The 25621-nt window shown below is 35.6% G+C and overlaps 1 protein-coding gene across 2 annotated transcripts; it reads right to left on the minus strand.

Moving 5' to 3' along the window:
- Nucleotides 1–370: 370 nt before the first annotated feature.
- LOC121429585 (acetylcholinesterase-like) lies at nt 371–25621 on the minus strand. Of its 2 annotated transcripts, none has more exons than XM_041626689.1 (4): nt 25359–25621; nt 3587–5141; nt 2423–2610; nt 371–603 (listed from the first exon to the last, which is right to left on the minus strand). In XM_041626689.1, exons 2-4 carry the CDS (start codon nt 5107–5109, stop codon nt 473–475), a joined length of 1842 nt encoding a protein of 613 aa, XP_041482623.1. In that variant the 5' UTR covers nt 5110–5141; nt 25359–25621; the 3' UTR covers nt 371–472. The 2 variants fall into 2 exon arrangements, with proteins under 2 accessions (XP_041482623.1, XP_041482622.1); XM_041626688.1 differs by having other exon boundaries at nt 25330–25621.

The following is a 25621-nucleotide window of genomic DNA, read 5'->3' on the forward strand; positions in this document are numbered from 1 at the left end:
AGCTGTTCGTAAATTAAGAGTGACTTTAAGAAAGACTGATATCCTTCCTTGTGGTAAATAATATTCACCATTAACGCTTATTGGTGATTATTTAGCGCGTAAAAAAGGATCATCAGTCGTTCTTAAAGTTGCTCTTAACTTACGAACAACTTTATGAAACACCCACCAGGGGCGGCACCAGGATATTCTGATAGGTAGGCAAGATGACGTCATAGCAAGGTGACGTCGTAATTGTTTTCCTTGAAATGTAGGGATATTATAGAAATAAACTGCCAAGACCTATTCTCTTACACCCTTTCTTCTTTCTTTAAATTTCTTCCTCATTTTAAATTCTCCTTTCTTGTCTCTTTTTCTTTTCTTTCGTTTTGCATTACTTTTAAAATCTAGGGGGGTGGTCGCCCCTGTCCCCTGTGGCACCGCCCTTGGATAGTGTTCAGGTGATTTTACAGTGTCTCTGATTTAAGATCTCCGTTCATCGCCCATCGCACTGTTCGTTCTTGTTATTGATGTAGCGTGCAAATTCGGCCTTCCAATTAACCATGTGTTTTGTGTACCATTTCGTGAACTCTTCCTTCCACTTTATTTCTGTCTCTCGAATATCTCCTATAGAAAAGCGGAGGAAAACGAACAAAAAAATACCATTAAAGAATTTCTCAGAATTAAACAGTGGTTATAATAAAGTTCATAAAAAACTTAAATAAATAATTAACGAATTAATATGTGTAATGGATTTATGGACAAACGATAAAAAGAAATGCATGGAATGATGTACATTTAATTTGGTCGCTAACATGCCTGAGAAAGTTATTGTTTATGTTGACCAGTTACAAGCAAAAACTTTTTGTTTGGAAAATGTTGGATAAGGTTAGGATGATATTGGCGAAGGAAGACGAACGTATCAAAAGCCTACATTAATGCATTATTAAACGAAATTCATCTAAACTACATGCTACAAGGCTTATTCATGATAGTAGAGAATCAATTTCACATCCGAAAGTTAAATGAAATTATTATCCCTGTGAAACTATACACCCGAAAGTAAATGAAATCATTAGATCAGTGTCCATTGAGTCATCGATTACATTTATGAGCTTAGTTATCATAATGTATCATGCCCATGATCCAGACTCACGATAACTGTCTTTATGGATATGTCATTAATAACAACGTTTCCCAAATAAGTCAAAATCAACCTCAAAGTAAAACTCAGTCAAAAAGAACAGTACCGGTGGATCTAAGATTTTTGTGTGTTGAGGGTGCAAAAGATAAATCATTAGTTCATACTGGCAGAATAATTTGGGACCTCGCGGCCACCTTCTCCACCCCCCCCCCCCCACACACACACACACGTTATTGCATTTACGATAAATAAAAGGGAAAAGCCGAAAAATCAGGGGGAAGATTGTAGTACAATTTTGCGTCATATGGGCCACATATCCACTGGGCAGTCGCATAATGAGCCGAAAATTCTGAGGGGATTAGAAATGACAGATGGAACAAAACTCTTAAAAGATGCAAGCGAACGAAGAGAGCGAGCTGAAATATTGACTTTCTTAAAACTAAAACTCACATTTTTGGATAGCTTTTGGATCAAATTCAGAAAAAAAATGATATATCAATCTTTCCCTTTTCTTTTCCTTTTTGTTGTCGTGAAGGTTGCAGGGGGCAATTACCCCCAAAGCCTCCCACCCCCTATCTGTAAGCCATTACCTCTGTGCATGCAGTCCCTGCCCTGATTCTGCCCTATAAAGACAGTCTTTATGCGTGGTACCCGGGACTTTTAACATAATAAGTTTTGTGTGTATACCGATGTCAATTCTTTCTCCAGTATACACTGCCCTTTATTGGGGGATTTTTTGTGGAGGGGGGTGTAAATGAATTTGCAAGACATGGAAACGGTACAATCATATACTGTATGATTGTGCGCTACTTAGCCTTATCTTCAATGTAAACTGAAATATACACTCGAGAAAACAGCGTGATTTCTAACCACGTTATACTTTTAGTGCATGCTTTGAAACTGAAAGCAATCTTTATAACATTCGGAAAGCAGAGAATAATTTTGAAAAAGACAGATAGTACTCCTCGGCCTCTTGGCAAAGAACTCTTCTCAAAAAGGAAAATATCACCAAATCACTTTCACATTAAGCATTATTGGTGCCTATATCAATCTTAGTTGGGCCAAAATGACATTTATTCTTAAGTCAATAATATGACAATTCATGTAAATATGCTACCTTTAAACGCATTTCAAATTAAGCAGGGTAATCATTTCCCTTTCTATTTATACCATGGATATTGGTTGAAGTTGGGTTGGAATTAGCTATACGACTGGGGGTAAGGGGCGGTAGATTAAGATGTAAGATTATGGGAGGGGGGCAGGAATGGATGTGAAAAGCTGGAAGAAACAGAATATATTTACCTGTTTGCGTTTCTAACGTTGGTAAATAATCTCTCCAGAAAGCACATTTGTCAGCCCTTGGTCCTCTGCCTAGGGAAGGATTGTTATTCGCAAGATCTTCAGTCAGTTCTAAATATCTCTGTTTATTTGTATTATACATAGGCCATTCGTTAGAATCTGGATCACTCTCTGTCATCTTGTTGGGATTTCTATAAGAAGAAAGAGGTGTAAAGAAGTAAGATTTATAGTAACATTTCGACGAAAATTTTACTCCATAAGAATGCAGAACAAAAGGGAGGAGGAGGAAACGTCAAATTATGCAAATTATTTTCTCGGTCGTGGTTTTAATCTGAGGTTAATATGAATAACTATTTCTTCCCAAGCGAAAAAAAGCATCATGTTATATTACCAGCTCTAAAATCATATCCAGAACAAAACTTAATCTGCATAATATAGAATTGTGTTAAAAAATTAGTGAACCCCAGCACAAATTGCACTCATTCATAATGAGTGTTGAATGTCGACAACGACACTGCATTGTTCGGCAAACCAACAGAACCAAACTTTATTGAATGTAATATTTTACCACCTGACTTAAGACCACCGCACGCCTTACGACCCGAACGGTCGCCGACTGGCTTGCGACTGGGTGAGGGGAGATGTGATGTCACAGCGCTTGTCAGCTTCAGAGTCGCAGACCGGTCAGAGACAAGTCGCAAGGAAAATCGGAAGGATTTGATATGTTGAATCCTTATGACTGGATCGCAAGCTCAATCCAACCTCTAGCCAATCAGACAGCAGAGGTGCATAACGCATATTATGATAAACAACGCGCATACGCAGCAGTAAGCACAATTTCTCAGATGCTATGCCAAAAAGCAAAAAGCGCATGCGTGAGTCGCAGATCGGATCGCAAGGCGTGTGGTTTCGAGGCTTATGACTGCCTTGCGATTCATCTCCCCTCATTCAGTCGCAAACCAGTCGCCGACCAGTCGGGTCCTAAGGAGTGCGGTGGCCTTAAAACATGGCAGAACTTTAACACTTTATAACAAAAATACGTTCATTTTCTGGTGCACAGGGATTCACCAGTTTTGAGCACCATTGTATATTTAAAAACAAAATCATACGAACTCCATGTAACTACATGATGCAGACGGAATAATAGCCTTACGGCAAAATACCTACCCAGTTTTCGCGAAGTTGGCCCAGTAGGTCATGATTTTCCGACTAAGTGTCACCTCGATATCAGTATAATTTCGCTGTGCCACTAGAGGCATTCCGAAGACATAGAGAATCTCATCACCGTGAAGAACACCCATCCATTCCGGCCAAGGGTGTGTAGAGTCTCTTTCTAAGAATCTATAGTAATATACCTTATTGCCAGCAGAGGCATAGGCGTAGGCCAGGTCATATGTGGAGCATGTAAAGAGATAATCACCGGCAGCGAAGTCCACACCATCTCGTAGCTTTACGGGATCGTTTGGAGCTAACCAATCAGTGTATTGGAATGCAGTGGCATCAAGACCAAAACTATTAACCCTTGGAAAGACGTACTGCAGAGCATCATAATACTCGTCTCTATTCAGTAAGCTTTCGTGATCTTTGTCGAATCCTGGTACTTCGTATATTAGGAAGAAATTTGCTTCGTTCAAATTGCTCCCCAACAGGATTTCTCCGGGCTTAAAAGAGTGCCTTTCTAGCGATGTCCTTGGTGTTTCTGTTATAAATGTGCCATCTACGACCGGTGGGAATTGAAACTCGCAGAAACCGTTTGTGACTGCATACTGCTTTGCGAGAATTTGTGTGACTTCCCTCGTTCTTATACAGTCTATCATTAAAGGGATGGTTAACTCGGTGCCGTTACTATATTCACTGCATTCTAATTCTTTTGCTAAGAGCTTGCCTCTCCTTAGACCTTCATCATTGGTGACCGTTGCCCAGGGTGCTGTGGCTGCAGAACTTTGCATGATCGCCCGTTGGAACAGAGTGCGACTTACTGGCGATAGCATATGCAGAGCTACGCTGGCAGCACCAGCGCTCTCACCAAAGATTGTTACTTGATTAGGATCTCCTCCAAACTGGTGGATGTTATCCTGAACCCATTGCATGGCCACTTTTTGATCCATCAACCCTTGGTTTCCGGGTGAACTCTCATGGTCCATTGCTAAGAATCCTAAAGCTCCAAGGCGGTAGTTCATGGACACCACCACCACGTTTTGCTCGGCAGCTAGATATTGACCATCGTACAATTCTAGCGAAGAGACTCCAGACAGGAAGCTACCACCATAAATCCAAATCATGACAGTGGCTGCCTGTGGCCTTGGGTAAGGAGTCCAAACATTCAAATTCAAGCAGTCCTCATGTAATCTTACCGGTGAGTTCCACATCTCTGATCCCTGGAAACCAGGGAAAGTCATGTCGGGGATATGATCACACCCGTAGCCATAGTATGTGGCATTAAATGTGTGATTAAAAGCTCGTTTCGGTACTGGAGGTCTAAATCTTAGCTCACGCAATGGGGGTTCAGCATAAGGAATCCCCAAGAAGGCGTCCACCTGTCTATTTGGAGCACCACGAGCAACGACTGTGAGTCTCTTCCCGAGAACCTTGCCAATATTCGTTGTAACCTTGAGATCACTGGGGATGTCTGTTGCCGATGCTAGCCCGATCACTAGTAATATGAAAATGAAAACCGCGTCAGGAATCATGATGGTGTGATGGAATTGTGCGATGCATATACCTGCAGAAGGAAGAGAAAAGAGACATATAAAGAACATGATAGTTTGTTTTCTCTATAAGGTCATACATATGCATTATAAAAGCAGTATCACAGTAGATAGTTCTATTGTGTGAAAACAGAAAAATCAAACAAACAAATCAATAAAATTTTGATAGAAATCAAACAAATAATAAGAAAGTTATGATAATTTGAAGGTTGAGATCCCTAATGATGTGTATACTAAACTAAGTAGGTATCTTCACATTGGAAACGCGATCATGTGCATGATGTGTGATTTCCAACTTCATTCCTTTCCTACATTAGGGGAGACCGGGGTTAGTTGGAATATGGGTTACGTTGAAACATTGTAATTTTCTTTAACGCCTGTAAAATAAATTTATGCAATACTGCCCTCAATCTATTGCAATAATTATTCAACCCTGTTGTATAATTAATAGCAATAAATTGAGGACAGTATTGCATGAATTTATTTTACAGGCTTTAAAGAAAATTACAATGTTTCAACTAACCCCATGTTCCAACTAGACCCGGTCTTCCCTACATTACTTAAATTCGTCAAACGGTCCTAACCAGGCCACTTTCCTAGTTTCAGGTCAGTAAGTTACAAATCTGAACAAGCACTTCGCGCACGTATTGTTTACTTACGGCCAAAGTAAATCAAGGTACTGTTAGATAATTCGTTTATCTGACTTTGAAACGGGAAAATAAAAAAGAAATACTGAGTGAAAATGATTTTATTTTCGATTTCTTTTAACAAAAAAACAGTAGTTTCCTTTCATTGTCAAGACTGCGCTTCTTTTATCCTTGTCCCTTCCTGCTCTATCTACCGTTTCTTTTATCTCCTTTTCGCAGTGCCATGAGCAATTAATCAATGTGGATTTGGCGCTTTAGAAGTACTCTATATTGTTATTATTAAAAACGGTCATTTTTCAACATTCTGATTCAACATGAAATATGTGAAAACAGGAACAGATAAACGGTTCAATTTCTGTTTTACTGTTTTTACATATCTTAACTTTTAATTTTTCCTTTAAAAAACACAAAATCGATTTGAAATTTTCGCTTCCTTTTTCTGTTTCGCATTCACGAAGCAGAAAATTGAATCGAAACTTTGTTTCCTTTTTCTCTTCTACATTCACGATACAGAAAATTTAGCGCGCCTTCTCGTTTCCCTTTTCCGTTTAAAATAGAAAAACACGAATTGTCTGATCGCACAGTGGGCCGGAGCGAAACAAAAGTGCGCCAAAAGTCATTTCGGTCATTTTTATACCTCGCAGTCATCGCAGTGCACTGCGTGGGCTGTACATTGCCGTTCATTTTTGCACGGCGAGGACGATTCCCCTTCTATTTCATTAAAAATTACATGAATTCCGGCCATAATGCAAACAAAAAAGGTTGATAACACATATAAGGGCTACCCGTCAATCTTCCAGAGATAAAAGTTACTTGTAGAATAATTTCAGCCCCAAACCCTCCTCATAGTAAAACAAATATTCGTGGTGTTACATACTCTGCGTTTTACCCAAGTCTACACCGCTTGATAAAGCACCGTCAATATTTTTCAGATTTTTAAGTATGTTTTTTTAATCTAATAATAATTTTGATGCCATAAAATTATTTTCAGGATCTCATCCACACATTAAGGCATGTGAGAAGCACAAACCAACATTCACTCTGGTCAATCTTAAAGTAACATAACACAAAGTTTATATACTGCACATTGTTTAGCGTAATTTGTCTTTTAACACATAGGTTTTAAGTAGCCAATCAAAATTTGGTATCAAAGTGACGTCATATCGGCTTTAAATTATGTTCAGTCGATTCTCCGCACAAAATTACCCTTAATCATCATGTTCATGATGTTCAAGTAAATAATTTAACACAGTATATAATTTTGGCACACTGTCATCTCATTCTGGCCCACTGCGCGCCGTCAAGGTACGAATATATTTCCTTATCCTTTGGCCAAACGGAATATTGAACACTGCTGGAGCTTTTGCAAGAAGGGCGAAGCCAGAACAAAACACCAATGGGTGGTCGGCTTTGTCAAACCTTGATGTTAACAATCATTATAAACTATCCAACTTTTTTACTTTATTCAATTGAAATAAAACATTCATTTTCTTCAATTTCTTCACATATTTTTCTTGTAAACATAAGTTCATACATCAATCAATTTGTGGCGGGACACACCTATAGATATAAATACAATACAATAAACAATACAAAGGAAAGGGCAGAGAAAAGAAGAAATGGAAAAGGAACAAGAGAGGGAGACATGAGCGGGAGGCGGGCATGAATCACTAAATACAATAGAATGCTCAACAAAATATCAGTGGGGGAGCAAAATATAAATGCTGCAACAACACTTGTTCATGGTTCATGTTATCATTTTTAAAGTCAAGAGGAAAAGTAAGATTGGAAATATTTATATACAAAACGACAGAATTTTTTTTTTTCATTTCATACTTAAAGCTGGTTGTCGATAGATAATTTCGTTCCATATTTTGGGGTTAGTATAACGAATGTTGTATTGGAAGATTATATCTCTATGTTTGAGAATGAATATTTGATTATTTGAGCGGGTATCCAAATGATGTATGTTGGAAACATGTGTAAAATAGTCACGAAATTTTTGTGGAATTTGAGAATTTAAACCCCTGTAGAGAAAATGACATTGTAAAAGTTTGTTGATGTCTTCTAATTTCAACAATTTTAGTGAATGAAACAACTTTGTTGTATTTCCTAGTGGTGTCTTGTCGTCTGAAGAAATAATACGTACAATTTTTTTTTGAAGGGAACATATTTTTTTAAGATGGGTTTAATATGTGTTAGCCAAGACCAATTTAAAGTAATAACAATACGGCAAAATTAAAGAGCAATACAGTTTTATGCAAGTAAAAACTTAGGCAATATATTATTTCAATATATTTTTTTCAACTTTGTTCTCAATTTCATTTATGCGATGTATTCATGTTAAATTACTGTCAATGATAACGCCAAGAAACCTCGTATTTTCAACCCTTGGAATAATTTGGTAGTTAAGCTACACCACTACATAATTAAAATCAATACGTCTTTTCGAGTCACGGAATATAATGTAATTGCATTTGTTATGGTTAATGGTAAGCTTGTTTGTGCAAAACCATTTATAAACATTAAATAGTTCAGTATTTACAGTTTCCCATAAGTGATAAAGATTTTTATCAGAATAAACAATATTGGTATCAACGGCGTACATAACAAAGGAAATGAGGTTTGACGAACGATTAATGTCATAGCAAATAAAATAAACAAAAGTGGGCCAAGTAATGACCCTTGTGGTACTCCACATTTAATTGTCCTAAGTTCAGACTGAACGGAGTGATAAATGGTGCATTGTTTACGATATGAAAGGTAACTAAAAAAAAGGTTGAGGGCAGCTCCACGAATACAATAGTCATTTAGTTTTGATAAAAGTATATTATGATTACTTATGTCAAACGCCTTTGACAGGTCAATAAATATCCCTATTTTTACACAGTAGATAGTTCTATTGTGTGAAAAACAGAAAAATCAAACAAACAAATCAACAAAATTTTGATAGAAATTAAACAAATAATAAGAAAGTTATGATAATTTGAAGGTTGAGATCCCTTATGTGTAATCTGAACTATATAGGTATATTCTCATTGGAAATGCAACCATGTGCATGATGTGTGATTTCCAACTTCAATCCTTTCCTACAGTACATTACTTAAAATCGTCAAACGGTCCTAACCATGGCTGTTTTCCTCGTTTCAGGTCAGTTTGTTACAAATTTGAACAAGCACTTCACGCACGAATTGTTTAAAAAAAAATTGCCTAAAAAAAATCAAGGTACTGTTAGATAATTCGTTTTTCCGATTTCGAAACTAGAAAATAAAGAAATACTGAGTGAAATGATTTTATTTTCGATTTTTTTTTAACAAAAAAACAGTAGCTTCCTTTCATTGTCAAGGCTGCGCTTCTTTTATCCTTGTCCCTTCCTGCTCTTTGTACCGTATCTATTATCTCCTTTTCGCAGTGCCTTGAGCAATTAATCAATAAGGATTTGGCGCTTTAAAAGTACTCTATAATTGTTATTATTAAAAACGGTCATTTTTCAACATTCTGATTCAACATGAAATATGTGAAAACAGGAACAGAGAAACGGTTCAATTTCTGTTTTACTGTTTTTACATATCTTAACTTTTAATTTTTCCTTTAAAAAACACAAAATCGATTTGAAATTTTCGCTTCCTTTTTCTGTTTCGCATTCACGAAGCAGAAAATTGAATCGAAACTTGTGTTTCTTTTTTCTGTTTTACGTTCACGATACAGAAAATTTAGCGCGCCTTCTCGTTTCCCTTTTCCGTTTAAAATAAAAAAAACACGAATTGTCTGATCGCACAGTGGGCCGGAGCGAAACAAAAGTGCGCCAAAAGTCATTTCGGTCATTTTTATACCTCGCAGTCATCGCAGTGCACTGCGTGGGCTGTACATTGCCGTTCATTTTTGCACGGCGAGGACGATTCCCCTTCTATTTCAATAAAAATTTACATGAATTCCGGCCATAATGCAAACAAAAAAGGTTGATAACACATATAAGGGCTACCCGTCACTCTTCCAGAGATAAAAGTTACTTGTAGAATAATTTCAGCCCCAAACCCTCCTCATAGTAAAACAAATATTCGTGGTGTTACATACTCTGCGTTTTACCCAAGTCTACACCGCTTGATAAAGCACCGTCAATATTTTTCAGATTTTTAAGTATGTTTTTTTAATTTAATAATAATTTTGATGCCATAAAATTATTTTCAGGATCTCATCCACACATTAAGGCATGTGAGAAGCACAAACCAACATTCACTCTGGTCAATCTTAAAGTAACATAACACAAAGTTTATATACTGCACATTGTTTAGCGTAATTTGTCTTTTCACACATAGGTTTTAAGTAGCCAATCAAAATTTGGTATCAAAGTGACGTCATATCGGCTTTAAATTATGTTCAGTCGATTCTCCGCACAAAATTACCCTTAATCATCATGTTCATGATGTTCAAGTAAATAATTTAACACAGTATATAATTTTGGCACACTGTCATCTCATTCTGGCCCACTGCGCGCCGTCAAGGTACGAATATATTTCCTTATCCTTTGGCCAAACGGAATATTGAACACTGCTGGAGCTTTTGCAAGAAGGGCGAAGCCAGAACAAAACACCAATGGGTGGTCGGCTTTGTCAAACCTTGATGTTAACAATCATTATAAACTATCCAACTTTTTTTTTTACTTTAATTCAATTGAAATAAAACATTCATTTTCTTCAATTTCTTCACATATTTTTCTTGTAAACATAAGTTCATACATCAATCAATTTGTGGCGGGACACACCTATAGATATAAATACAATACAATAAACAATACAAAGGAAAGGGCAGAGAAAAGAAGAAAAGGACAGGGAACAAGAGAGGGAGACATGAGCGGGGAGGCGGGCATGAATCACTAAATACAATAGAATGCTCAACAAAATATCAGTGGGGGAGCAAAATATAATTGCTGCAACAACACTTGTTCATGGTTCATGTTATCATTTTTAAAGTCAAGAGGAAAATTAAGATGGGAAATATTTATATATAAAACGACAGAAGGTTTTTTTTTTCATTTTATACATAAAGCTGGTTGTCGATAGTGAATTTCTTATGTAATTCGGAATTTCGTTCCATATTTTTGGGTTAGTATAACGAATGTTGTATTGGAAGATTATTTCTCTATGATTGAGAATGAATATTTGATTATTTGAGCGGGTATCAAAATGATGTATGTTGGAAACATGTGTAAATCAATTACGAAATTTTTGTGGAATTTGAGAATTTAAACTCCTGTAGAGAAAATGACATTGTAAAAGTTTGTTGATGTCTTCTAATTTCAACAATTTTAGTGAATGAAACAACTTTGTTGTATTTCCTAGTGGTATCTTGTTGTCTGGAGAAATAATACGTACAATTTTTTTTTTTAAGGGAACATATTTTTTTAAGATGGGTTTGATATGTGTTAGCCAAGACCAATTTAAAGTAATAACAATATGGCAAAATTAAAGAACATAACAGTTTTATGCAAGTAAAAAACTTAGGCAATATATTATTTCAATATATTTTTTCCAACTTTGTTCTCAATTTCATTTATGCGATGTATCCATGTTAAATTACTGTCAATGATAACGCCAAGAAACCTCGTATTTTCAACCCTTGGAATAATTTGGTTGTTAAGCTACACCACTACATAATAAAGATCAATACGTCTTTTCGAGTTACGGACTATAATGTAATTGCATTTGTTATAGTTAATGGTAAGCTTGTTTGTGCAAAACCATTTACAAAAACATTTAATAGTTCAGTATTTACAGTTTCCCATAAGTGATAAAGATTTTTATCAGAATAAACAATATTGGTATCAACGGAGTACATAACAAAGGAAATGAGGTTTGACGAACGATAAATGTCATAGCAAATAAAATAAACAAAAGTGGGCCAAGTAATGACCCTTGTGGTACTCCACATTTAATTGTCCTAAGTTCAGACTGAACGGAGTAATAAATGGTGCCTTGTTTACGATATGAGAGGTAACTAGAAAAAAGGTTGAGGGCGCTCCACGAATACAATAGTCATTTAGTTTTGATAAAAGTATATTATGATTACTTATGTCAAACGGCTTTGACAGGTCAATAAATATCCACATTTTCACACAGTAGATAGTTCTATTGTGTGAAAAACAGAAAAATCAAACAAACAAATCAACAAAATTTTGATAGAAAGTAAACAAATAATAAGAAAGTTATGATAATTTGAAGGTTGAGATCCCTAATGTGTATCCTGAACTATATAGGTATCTTCTCATTGGAAATGCGACCATGTGCATGATGAGTGATTTCCAACTTCAATCCTTTCCTACAGTACATTACTTAAAATCGTCAAACGGTCCTAACCATGTCTCTTTTCCTCGTTTCAGGTCAGTATGTTACAAATTTGAACAAGCACTTCACGCACGTATTGTTTACTAACGGCCTAGGTAAATCAAGGTACTGTTAGATAATTCGTTTTTCCGATTTCGAAACGGGAGTAAAATGATTTTATTTTCGATTTTTTGAAAGAAAAAAGCAGTTTCCTTTTCATTGTCAAGACTGCTCTTCTTTAATCCTTGTCCCTTCCTGCTCTATGTAATTTGTCTATTTTCTCCTTTTCTCAGTGCCATGAGCAATTAATCAATGTGGATTTGGCGCTTTAGAAGTAATCTATATTATTATTATTAAAAATGGTCATTTTCCACCATTTTGATTTAACATGAAATATGTAAAAACAGGAACAGAAAAACGGTTCATTTTTCCTTTTTACTCTTTTTACATATCTTAACTTTTAATTTTTCCTTTAAAAAACACAAAATCGATTTGAAATTTTCGCTTCCTTTTTCTTTTTCGCATTCACGAAGCAGAAAAAAAGAATCGAAACTTTTGTTTCTTTTTCTGTTTTACGTTCACGATAAAGAAAATTTAGCGTGCTTTCTCGTTTCCCTTTTCCGTTTAAAATAAAAAAAAAACACGAATTGTCTGATCGCACAGTGGCCGGAGCGAAACAAAAGTGCGCCAAAAGTCATTTCGGTCATTTTTATACCTCGCAGTCATCGCAGTGCACTGAGTGGACTGTACATTGCCGTTCATTTTTGCACGGCGAGGACGATTCCCCTTCCATTTCATTAAAAATTACATGAATTCCGGCCATAATGCAAACAAAAAAGGTTGATAATGCATATAAGGGCTACCCGTCACTCTTCCAGAGACTCTTCCCGTAGAGCGTTGTGGCCCAGTGGATAAGTCTTCGGACTTTGAAGCAGAGGGTCGTGGGTTCGAATCCCAGCCATGGCGTAATTTCCTTCAGCAAGAAATTCGTCCACGTTGTGCTGCACTCGACCCAGGTGAGGTAAGTGGGTACCTGGCAGGAATTTGTTCCTTGAAATGCCACCGCGCTGTAAAAGGCGCGGGGCTAAAGCCAGGGTAATAATATCCAATGAAGTGCATAGGGACGCATTTGGCAGTGATATGCGCTATATAAGCACGTTGGTATTATTATTATTATTTGTAAAATAATTTCAGCCCCAAACCCTCCTCATAGTAAAACAAATATTCGTGGTGTTACATACTCTGCATTTTACCCAAGTCTACACCGCTTGATAAAGCACCGTCAATATTTTTCAGATTTTTAAGTATGTTTTTTTATTTAATAATAATTTTGATGCCATAAAATTATTTTCAGGATCTCATCCACACATTAAGGCATGTGAGAAGCACAAACCAACATTCACTCTGGTCAATCTTAAAGTAACATAACACAAAGTTTATATACTGCACATTGTTTAGCGTAATTTGTCTTTTCACACATAGGTTTTAAGTAGCCAATCAAAATTTGGTATCAAAGTGACGTCATATCGGCTTTAAATTATGTTCAGTCGATTCTCCGCACAAAATTACCCTTAATCATCATGTTCATGATGTTCAAGTAAATAATTTAACACAGTATATAATTTTGGCACACTGTCATCTCATTCTGGCCCACTGCGCGCCGTCAAGGTACGAATATAATTCCTTATCCTTTGGCCAAACGGAATATTGAACACTGCTGGAGCTTTTGCAAGAAGGGCGAAGCCAGAACAAAACACCAATGGGTGGTCGGCTTTGTCAAACCTTGATGTTAACAATCATTATAAACTATCCAACTTTTACTTTAATTCAATTGAAATAAAACATTCATTTTCTTCAATTTCTTCACATATTTTTCTTGTAAACATAAGTTCATACATCAATCAATTTGTGGCGGGACACACCTATAGATATAAATACAATACAATAAACAATACAAAGGAAAGGGCAGAGAAAAGAAGAAAAGGACAGGGAACAAGAGAGGGAGACATGAGCGGGGAGGCGGGCATGAATCACTAAATACAATAGAATGCTCAACAAAATATCAGTGGGGGAGCAAAATATAAATGCTGCAACAACACTTGTTCATGGTTCATGTTATCATTTTTAAAGTCAAGAGGAAAATTAAGATGGGAAATATTTATATATAAAACGACAGAAGCATTTTTTCATTTTATACTTAAAGCTGATTGTCTGTCACGGCCCTATATTTGGGTCCGAAATGAAAAGAGAGAGGTAGATTTGTGAACGGATACTCAGTACAACAAAACCCTGACACTTTGAGCAAATTTATAATTGCATTTAATTAATAAGTTCTTGTTCCAAAATCAGTTTACAACAGTGGAAAGGAGTTATCATTAATTACAAAAGTTTGGAAAACCTAATCGAACACTTGTGTGATCAAAATACATTTGAGAGTTTGAATAATATATCAATTGAAGAGGAAAAATATTCACGGACTAAATGAAACACCCACACCCATTGCAAGCGCACACACGCATTTATTCACACGTATCCTGATTATCAGTTCGCGGTAGGGTGGGGCCCCTGGTTTTGAAACACGGTTCCAACTGTTGCCGGTGATGGCGCTGTAGATATTTCTGCGACAATTCGGTGAACGGACGGTGTTGCGACGTCCCAAAACGACGACCTTGAGCTGTCCTTGATGATCAGCAATGGCTGCATAAACGTACCCGATAGGGTAGCCGACTCCAGTCCCGACGAAGGAACTCTATATTAATTAAAACAATAATCCAATATGTCTTTCGAGAAAAGGATCGTCGAAATGTATAGCTATATTTACCCAAACAAACATTCGCATTTATCCTCAAGCATACGTGCCAATCATGTCCGTTTGGATTACATTTCCTCATTTTACCTAACGCATTAAAGATCGAGGTAAACAAATCTTTATAAATAAATCATTTCAAAAGATTAAATTATCGTTTCATATGCTCTTTGAAACATTTCATAAGAACAATAAATTAACAATCAATGATGGAAATGATCTACAAAAGATGCTTCTATCACATTGGCTATTCATTTCTTCCGTTTTTCCATTTAGTAATTGAGTTTAATTTATAGCAATATTCAATAACTATTAATTTAAAATCATGCAGTACTATGTTTAGCATTCAAATGCTTTCATAAATCGTATTTTGCCTTACAGAGAGATAAATAAATACGATTATTGCTTACCACCACAGTGACTTCTCTACACGTCTCATAAAGTTCATTAAGAACTCGGTAAATAATTACTTAAGACTTCGAAAATAAGATTTATTTGGTGACTATAAACAACTCGAAGATACAACTCAGGAAACATAAAAATGGCGACTGGCAGGAATTAAATTTAAACGACTACATGTCTTCACTCAACGAAAGCAAAAACGTAATGCCTGCTACTAGCTTGTGCACAAACCAATACACCTTACATGACGTATCGGTTACACTTCATAATTCCGAAGGTTCTTTATTCCGAAGGTTCATAATTCCGAAACACGTAAATTGCCTATAACTCGATGTTCGTTAATCCAAAAACGAAAAAGGGTTCGTTAATCTGAACATTTGTGGCGTTATTCCGAAAACGAAATAAGGTTCGTTTTTCCGAAGGTTCGATAATCCGAAAACGAAAGAAGGTTCGTTGTTCCGAATGTTCGTTAATCCGAAAACGAAATAAGGTTCGTTGTTCCGAAAGTTTGATAATCCGAAAACGAAATAAGGTTCGTTGTTCCGAAGGTTCGTTAGACCGAAAACGAAATAAGGTTAGTTAATCATTTAGTTTTCGGACTAACGAACCTTCGGAATTATGAGCCTCCCTTCGTTTTCGGACTAACGAACCTTCAAAATTATGAACCTCATTTCGTTTTCGGACTAACGAACCTTCGGAATAACGAAGCTTCGGAATTACGAATGTATGCGGTTTCAATCAAGGGCGGCGGAACGTTTTTTCCTTTTTTTTGGGGGGGGGCAAAAAAGTGCACTTATAAATTATGCCAAAAAGGACATTTTGGTGCAAACGGATATGTTGACCATGATAATTATCATTTGTGTACAGAAGTTGTGGGTTTTGTAGTAATTAAGTTGAGCAAAGTTTTTTAATTGATTTCTGATTGACAAAATATAAATTTAGGTATCATTTTTGGCGAGAAAGCGTAGCGAGCAAGCGGTTTGGAAAAAAAATCAAATCTGAAGTTATAAAAATCGCTTTTTAGGCAATTATGGACTTAATTACTGTTAAAAGGGCATTATTGTGAGATGTTTCGAGCGAATCACGAGCTCAAACTTTTGGAAATTTCATGTAGGCCTAATAAGACATACTAATAATAACATTGGTATTATTTACCAAGGGAAGCCACCACAGTTCTGAAAAATGTTCTCCGAGCGGGCCCTACAATTATTATTACCCCAACTTTAGCTGGGCTGCCTATAGGCGCCCAAAGGAAGGCATTTAATATATTTCTTTATACTGGGTACCCATTCACCTTACCCGGGTTGAGTACAGCACAGTGTGGATAAATTTCTTGTTGAAGGAATTTACGCAATGGCTGGAATTCGAACCTACGACCCTCTCTTTCATAGTCAGAAGACCAATACACTTGGCCAAAACGCCCCACATATAAAGTTAACAGTCCGAGCATTTTTTGTAATCATGAAAAAACGGATGAACATTGTTAACACTAGGAAAACGATCAATAAAATTTTATTAACATTTATATTCTTTATCACCATTTTTATTAAGATCATCGTTTGCTAATATTATGATCATCATTAGTATTATTTTAATTTTTATTACCAGCAGAAGCTCTTATCAAAAATGACATCCCCTCCAATACAAATCCTATTATCTGGAGGTTACTCACAAACGACCAACACAATCCCCTGCAACCATTTGCTTCGGTAGCATTTGCTCAGATAAAATCGAAATTAAGCGTATGTTTGATATGGGGCCTATTCTTAAATCAATACATGCTTTGGCCACAATACACACATATATCATCGTTCGTTAGTTTATCATTGCATAATATCCTGTTATCTTGCAAGAACAGCACCGTTCTTGTTACCAAAATGAATTAATTTCATTTTCGGAAATACGAACCTTATCTAATTTTCGAATTAACGAACCTTATTTCGTTTTCGGACTACCAAAACTTCGGAATTACGAACCTCATTTCGTTTTCGGATTAACGAACCTTCAAAATTACGAACCTTCGGAATTACTAACCTCATTTCATTTTCGGAAATACGAACCTTATCTAATTTTCGGATTAACGAACCTTATTTCGTTTTCGGACTAACGATCCTTCAAAACTACGAACCTCATTTTGTTTTCGGATTAACGAACCTTCGGAATAACGAAGCGTCGGGATTACGAATGTATGCAGACGTATCAACTTGGGCGTGGCACATAAGTGTACGTACATACATTCGTACAGAAATTACGAGCCACGTACGCTCGGTGAATTAATTTCCATGATTACAATAGCGACGAGAGCTAAAAAGAAATCGGCGGCAATTCGCCACGAAGCTATTTCGCTATACATTTGAATTGGCCCGATCATTGACCAGTATTTTGTTTAAACGTAAATAGTAGGGAATCTTTTCCTCCGTTAAAGTTTGGGAGACAAAAGTAAAAAAATATATATTTAAAAAGTTGACAATTTAGGAACTCGACTTGTTTCTGTTTCTGTTGTGGTAACTCCCGTAGGAACTCAGCAGGACAGCATTTTTTGCTGGTAAACGCCAAGCTGGTATATAACCAATTACCTTGGAAACATTTTACGTCTAGGTTAATCAGCCATAGTGGCTAACATAATAGACGACAGATATCACTCTTGGGCCTTTTTATCAAAGTGGAAACAATGGCAGAGTTGGGATTCGAACTCACAACCTTGCGACTATGAGTCCAATGCTCAAACCACTGGACCACACGACTTGTGACATTGTCGATAGAGAATTTCTTATGTAATCCGGAATTTCATCCATATTTTGGGGACGAATGTTGTGTTGGAAGATTATTTCTCTATGTTTTGGAAGGCATATTTAATTATTTGAGCGGGTGTCAAAATGATGTATGTTGGAAACATGTGTAAATGAATCACGAAATTTAAGTGACCGATGTGGAAAAATAAGGATGACCACCCCCCCCCCCCCCCCTTCCCTCATTCCCATATTAGCGAAGGCTGGATCCGCCTCTGGGAGAAACGGAACTGATCAAAAAAGGTTCACTCTTTATAATACGAATCCCTCTCATAGAAAATCTTGGCTAGGGGCCTGTAAACCTAAGATTACCGAAATCACTCTACGGATATTTTTGCATTGACTGCAAAAGACAAGCAAGGATCGCATACGAATCGAATGGACGGATCCAGTTATTTTCTTGGATCTATTTTTGTCCTCAGAATTTGAATACATTCCGTCTCAATTTCAATTTACGATATTATGTTATTTTTTGTAATAATTATACATGTTTCAATATTTATTTTTAGAGAGAAAATTTAAGTATGAATTACATTTGACTTACAACAACATTATGTTAATCATTGAGTTTAATATGCAAAGTAATAACACTTGTTCATACTTTTTGTTTTGAAATGTGGAAATCAAGGTTCATTGTAACTTTACACTGTTGTGACTAAGGTATTAACTTACATTCTTTTTATGCTATCAATCTTTAAAAAAAAACATTGCAATATTGCAATATATACAAACGTTCTTTTGCAATAAAAGGGTAATAATAAATTCTCATAGGTTTCCAGTGATATTATATCATCCAAGATTGCTTGACATATTAATTGTCGAATTTGTAAACAATTCTAATTGATCATGGTGGATTATGAATTCATATTTATTTGATTAGCAATTAAGTGATTTCAGTATAATTATGTTACCATTGTGAAATTCAACTTGTGCAATACGTGATGCCTATTCTCTGGGTGCATGGATGGAATAGACTAAAATTCAAATGTTTAACAGTTCCCTTCAGATATCAAGGGACTAAATTTGTAAGAGAAGTACTTAGAGGTCCCTTTTGAAGAAATAGACAACCATCACCGAGAGGGGGCGCTAGATATTAAACACATCAATGAAGCATGATACGACTTGCGGTTGAAAAGGACTCATTTAAACTTTTGCAAGATTTTGCATGTGAGATATGTCCTCAGTCATAGTGACATAATTGAACCTACATTATACCTGTAGTCACGCCAAGGAAACCAACCCTAAACAGATGTAGTAAATGTGATTGGAATAAAGTAAACAGATCTGATTAGGCTGGAGTCGGTTTTCTTAATGTGTCCTTGACAATACATAATAAACCTTTAATTAAACAGGCTGATGTAATTTTGACATTAAACAATTAAAGGCAGGAAATAATGGTGCGCTTTAAGCTTCTTAAGTCTTCATAATTCATTTATTTCTTTAATAGAAACTTGCAATAAGAATAAATACTTAAACACGTCCTTTAATGAAATATTGACAAGCTTCATCCGCGCACTTCTGTATCCATTTCGGTGCCACTGATTCGATCAGGAGTGTAGACCAGTTGTTGCTTTCGGCAGAAAGAGGGTTAACCCGGTAGGTAATGCTTTAAGAAGCGGACTAAAGGACCAGAAAGTGGGTTTTGAGCAATGCAAATTGTACCTCTTGGTTTGATAATAGACTGGAGGCAGGATTAGATTCGGACACAATTGCGGTAGTTATAAGTTGTCCAACTGTCCGCGGATTCAAATATAAGATGAAGGGAAAATGGCGCGATTTCAGGCCGTCCGAAATTCTAAATTCTGATGTTGTACGGGGAACAATGAGCTCTAGATAATAATGTTTATAATGAGATATGAAGTAAACAGTGCCTCTAAATGCATTGCAAGGTGACATCTTGCCCAACGTGCCCAATACGGTGGCTGTGTATAAGGCACTGTAACATTACATATATTTTATTGCAGTAAGGAACAACCCAAATGACAATGAAATTTCTATGTCTAATCGATTAATAGATTTACGCAGTTTGAATCTGGGGCCGAAAAACATAACTGATTTCGTAAGATTTTCTTAACATTTATTTTCACCTTTTGAAGTTTTACTTCCTGTGTGCATCTGTGAATTCATCGTTCCATTATTCACTGGCCATACTTTTAACTGTTATCAAAACTCTAAGTTACGACACTTGGAGCGAAAATTCATTTAAACTGATAAATATTTTATACATGTATATTAATTTATGCTGTCTTGACATCAATTAACTTTCTAGAGGTACATCTGTCACAGCAGCAATGCCAAGTTCTGAATGCATGAAATGGTCTTTGCAGTGGCTGTCGTTTTTGTAGTCAATTTAATATGGTGCATCAGGTGAGGCGCATTTTGTCAAACAGCTGTTTAAGCGCACTATAAATCAATTTTTACACTAAAAAAATTGTGCTTTTATAGGTAGATCTTTGCATTCACTTTAATAGATGCAGAGTTGTAAATAATTTGATGAAAATGGTTTCATACAAGTATCATAATAAATTGACGACAATCTAAATGGTCAGTGAAAGGCGTGCAATCATGACAATAGGCCTCTCGGGTCATCAGTTATGATCTCGACATAATATGACTTCCTAATATACATGTTATACAATATACTTGTATTGTAGATCTACTGGAAGATCTTCTTAATAAAATCTGAAATGCGGGTTATGATATTTTCGTCTCATTTTAAAGTGTCCAAAGGCAGGTCAGGAAAACGAAGTTATTTTAGAAATAACTACGTAGTTTGTGTAGGTCCTTGCTATTACCTACCTGTGAAGTATGTGCTAGACAAAAAGGAAACCGGAATTCTTATATCTTTTTTATCTTCAAGTAAGACTGAGTTATGATATTCTATTTACATCATCATACCTTTTGATTATTATTCTATATTATGATACCTAATATGAGATAAACATTTCACGCGTTAATGACCAAGACGATTTTGAAATTTAAGGTCAAAATCAGGTTACGCAGAAAATTGGACAAGATAGGTTCGTGATACGACGACTATGCTTGTTCGATGATTCGCTCATTATCATTTCTTTTGTATTAAGATAAGTTTCTCGTACTGATCCCTGGAATGAGAGTGGATTCTCGCGTTTCTCATTTGCTTCCATATTTTCCAATCTGCTATGCGTGAACGATTTGATAAACTGTTGATCTCAAATTAAAGATGAGATTCGAATGTTTTTCCATTCTTACCATACGTATAAAATTTATGATAAAAGTTATAAAAACATATTTCATTATTGTGAAATCTATCACTGAAAACCGGTTTGATATTTTTTTGTGGGACGCACTGTATGTAAAAATGGAGCATGCTCTCTCGAATATCAGAGAGCTAAAATAAACTGAATGAATAAATGAATAAACGAATAAATGAATATTTATACACCCCTCTCTCACGACAAAGAGATTAATAATATTTGACACTGAAAAAATTGTGCCCCTTCCCATAACACCAACATCGGTAGCTTCTCTATTTGGTCCTTTAAAAAATAGATTGAACATTAACATGATACGGCTGAGATATAAACGTTACCATGATTTTAATACTTATTTTGTTTGAAAACAAAATTTGTGTATAAAGACTGTAAGGTCATTTCATGAAACTAGATGTTTATTGGAATATCCATATTAGGCCTAATCCATATGTAAGAACTAACGTCAGGATAGAAATTGTCCTAACACAATTATTAGTGAAAGAATATAACCCCGCAGGATCTCTTTTTTAAATAAAAACACCAATAAGAAGTTTACGGTTCTCACTAGGATACAATAGCTAAGATCGATTTTATTTTAAAGCTCCATGAATAATAGAAAGACGTACAGTAAGAATATTATTGAATGAAGTCTTCCACTTCGCATTTTCATTAACAGCATGTCATTGATTGGTTTCCTAATACTTAGGTATTGTGCGTTCGTACCCCCATTGTTCAAATCATAAATATAGAAGCACGACTGTGGGAAAATATCACTTTTTAAAAGATATTAGCGCTGTATATTGGTAGCCAGATCGATCATTACATTTTTGCCATTTTGAAATACGCGACAATGATTGGTGTCTAATTGGTTTGGTAGTGTATCTAAACCAATATGTCAAGAAATACATGAGAATGATTGGTGTCAAATCGTTTTGGTAGTGTGACTTAACCGATATGTCCTGAAATACATGAGAATGACTTTTGTCTAGTTGGTTTGGTACATAAGACTAAAACACAACCTGGTTGGTAAGTGGGCGGTGCTTAACGATCATACACCAGAAACCTGGATTATATGAATTAGTGATTGATCATAAAGCGCAGGTGTATAACTGATTGCATTTTTTATTTATTTTTTTTTCAATTTTTTCAATTTTGTTTTATTTCATTTTCATTCAAAACATGATAATACAAAGTAATATAAAGTAATACAAATCAAGTACTATTTTACAGAAGGGCATTCTTAATTCGTAAAACAAAAAAAAAACAGCATTATAGAGAATAAATGGAAATGAGGGGGATCCACTAAAAGGCAAAGCTTGTAAAGTTTGGATACCCCTTGGAAATGAGGGAAATATAGTCGATTTTTCTTATATGCGTATACATGTATATATTACAGGAGAGAAAAAGAGAAAGAAATTCATTTATTTCACTCGATAAATATAATATACATACAAGTAAAAATGAATACATAATGGCAAGAACAGAACAAAGTAACAAAAATGATAATACAGTAAATAGTGTACAGAGCAGGCTTCGAGTGTACACTGGCATTAAAGATCTGTTAGATCTTAGAAGTTCCAGCCCAGAAAAGAAAGAAAAAGAAGGGATACAAAATAGAACATACCAAGACAAAAGAATACAAGGGAAAAGAAACATTAACAAAGCTAAAATAAAGTGTTTGCCTTTCTAGGAAAATAATAGAAAAAGGGTAAAGGACTAGCATATGTGGAGGGTCACAGAAAATCGACAGGTGAAGTTAGAGAGAATAAGTGTAGGAGAAGGGCAAACACAAAAATTATAATAATGTTGCAATTACTTAGTTGTTATTGGATGTGAACGTTGTTAACAGAATTTCTTTATACTGACGTTGAAAACTACTAAGGGATAAATGAACAATGCAATTAATAGTATCATTATTACCATCTTTATTACTTATACTGCACTTTTCCCAGAAGGCTGAAAGCGCTTACAAGGAAATAATTAAAATGGAATTATATCATGTAAAAGTTACAAACGATTAATTAGTATAATTTCTACATATGTAATGCGACAATCGCACATCACTTGTCAAAAGCAATATAAACTCAAAAAAAGTTTGGAAATATGACTTTGATCGATAATCCCTCCGCGATTTTAGTAAATGTCAATGTGCAATAAATATTAATGAATAGAGCATTTTAATTTTCTTTAAGATTGATTATACCCTACATGATGTGATTATCGTTCACATGGAGGTGCAGTGCCTTGAAATGTGGGACAAGGTCAAAATTCAAAAGCTGCAAAATGACACAATATTGGAAGTCACTCTTCTTTTTTCCGTGGTGATGAGTGGGTCTCCCAGCGGTTTCTTTTGACTTTGATCGATAATTTCACCTTAGTTTTAGTAAATATCAATGTGTAATCAATATCAATAAACAGATCATTTTATTTTCTTTACAATTATACCCTACATGATGTGATTATGGTTCCAAATGGAGGTGCAGTGCCTTGAAATGAGGGGCAAGGTCAAAATTTAAAAGTTGCAAAATTACACAATATTGAATGTCACTGTTCTTTTTTCAGTGGTGATGAGTGAGTTTCTCAGTGGTTTCTTTTAATTATTCTCATGCACCTTAACATCAACATTAGCATGGAATCAAACACACCTCCGCACAAGCAAACATATGACAAGCAAATAAACATGTATTTCAAACCACGACTCAAACCATGTTGTCTCACAGAACCATCACTACAACAGCAGGGGCTTGATTTGAATGGATTTTCATCTGTATTGACACAGACAAAAGAATCATGTTCTGTACTGACCATTCATGACAATTTCTGCTCGTTTGGCAGCTTTTCAGTTCTGACCTCATCCTACACTTTCCAATCTTGCTCTATTTGTGATGGCATGATCATAACAAGCATGGTATCATTTTAAAGAGAATTAAATGATCTTATGAATGATATAAAATATGCATTGTGTAAAATTGGGGGTTGGAAAAATTAACGGCCAAAGTTAGATTTCTATACCCTTTTTTTTGCTCGTTTTGCAGCTTTTGAATTCAGACCTCATCCAACACTTTTGAATCCTACTCTTTTTGTGATGGCATGATCATAACAAGCATGGTATCATTTTAAAGACAAGTGATCTTTTGAATGATGTCAAACATCCATTCTGTAAAATTGGGAGTTGGGAGAAATTAATGCCAAAGTCAAATTTCCAAACTGTTTTGACAGGTTTATTAAGGCACTGGTAAATAATCATCTGTGCATCAAATTTTGTTATTTTATTATTTTTCTTCCTTAAATTAATTTTAGATTTAAAGGTATTTACAACTACTTGTCTTCCCCCCATTCCTACTTGTATCCTATCTCTCATATTTTGACATCTCTCTTCCATCCACTCTTCGATGGCATCATCACATAATAATACCTTTTGCTAGATAAGTGTGAATGTATGTACTATACATTTAAGGTACAGGTCCTCAGCGCAAGTGCTGCTTCATTCTGCATTTCACGTTATCTGAATAACCCATTCTATGAACTTATTATTTCCATGAAGAACAATTTTAATAGGGAAATAATGAAGAGCTATTCTTCATTACCATCTATTTCAACGTCGTGATTTCTAATTTCAGCTGAGGATCAACTTTGATCTAACTGGTTCTGTCAATTCTAAAAATATTATAGAGCAAACAAAAATCGAGAGCAAATATGGAACTCATTGACACAAAAACTCACCTCTAGTCATCAAGTATGCTTTACATTCGAGGATTACAATACCTCAGATTGTTTGACTTTATTCTATTGATTCTTGAGACTAGATCTAGACTATATTCAATGATACACACAATCCCTCATTATTGCACTCAGTCGACATGAAAGCACATAGACTCTGAAATAACACGAACACATAGTTTTAAATTTATGCGCACTTCTTTTTGGATGTTAAAGCGTGGCATATAAAGTCATATTTTAGTGAGAAGGCACAGCTTGATATGTTACCTCTTTTTAACCTCTTACCTCCTGTGGCACTGCGACGTCTGACTCACCCGAAACTGCGGGATAATGACAACTTCCAGAGGTAACCAAAGTTTACAGCAAGTAAGTATAGTGTTCCAGTAACATTCAATGAAGTAAACTCAACGAGTTTTTAAATGGTTAATAGTTAAAAGGCAATAATGAAGTTTATAAACACCCACTCTCCGTTCAGTCTTCACTGGATGTGAAGAGAGGCGCAGCACATAACGGTTTATTTAACCGTTCAGCGTGTTTAGAGTGAGGATTGTGAAACGCTCGATCGCACCGTTTGAGG

Source organism: Lytechinus variegatus, chromosome 16 (assembly GCF_018143015.1).
Source record: "Lytechinus variegatus isolate NC3 chromosome 16, Lvar_3.0, whole genome shotgun sequence".
Lineage (NCBI taxonomy): Eukaryota > Metazoa > Echinodermata > Echinoidea > Temnopleuroida > Toxopneustidae > Lytechinus > Lytechinus variegatus.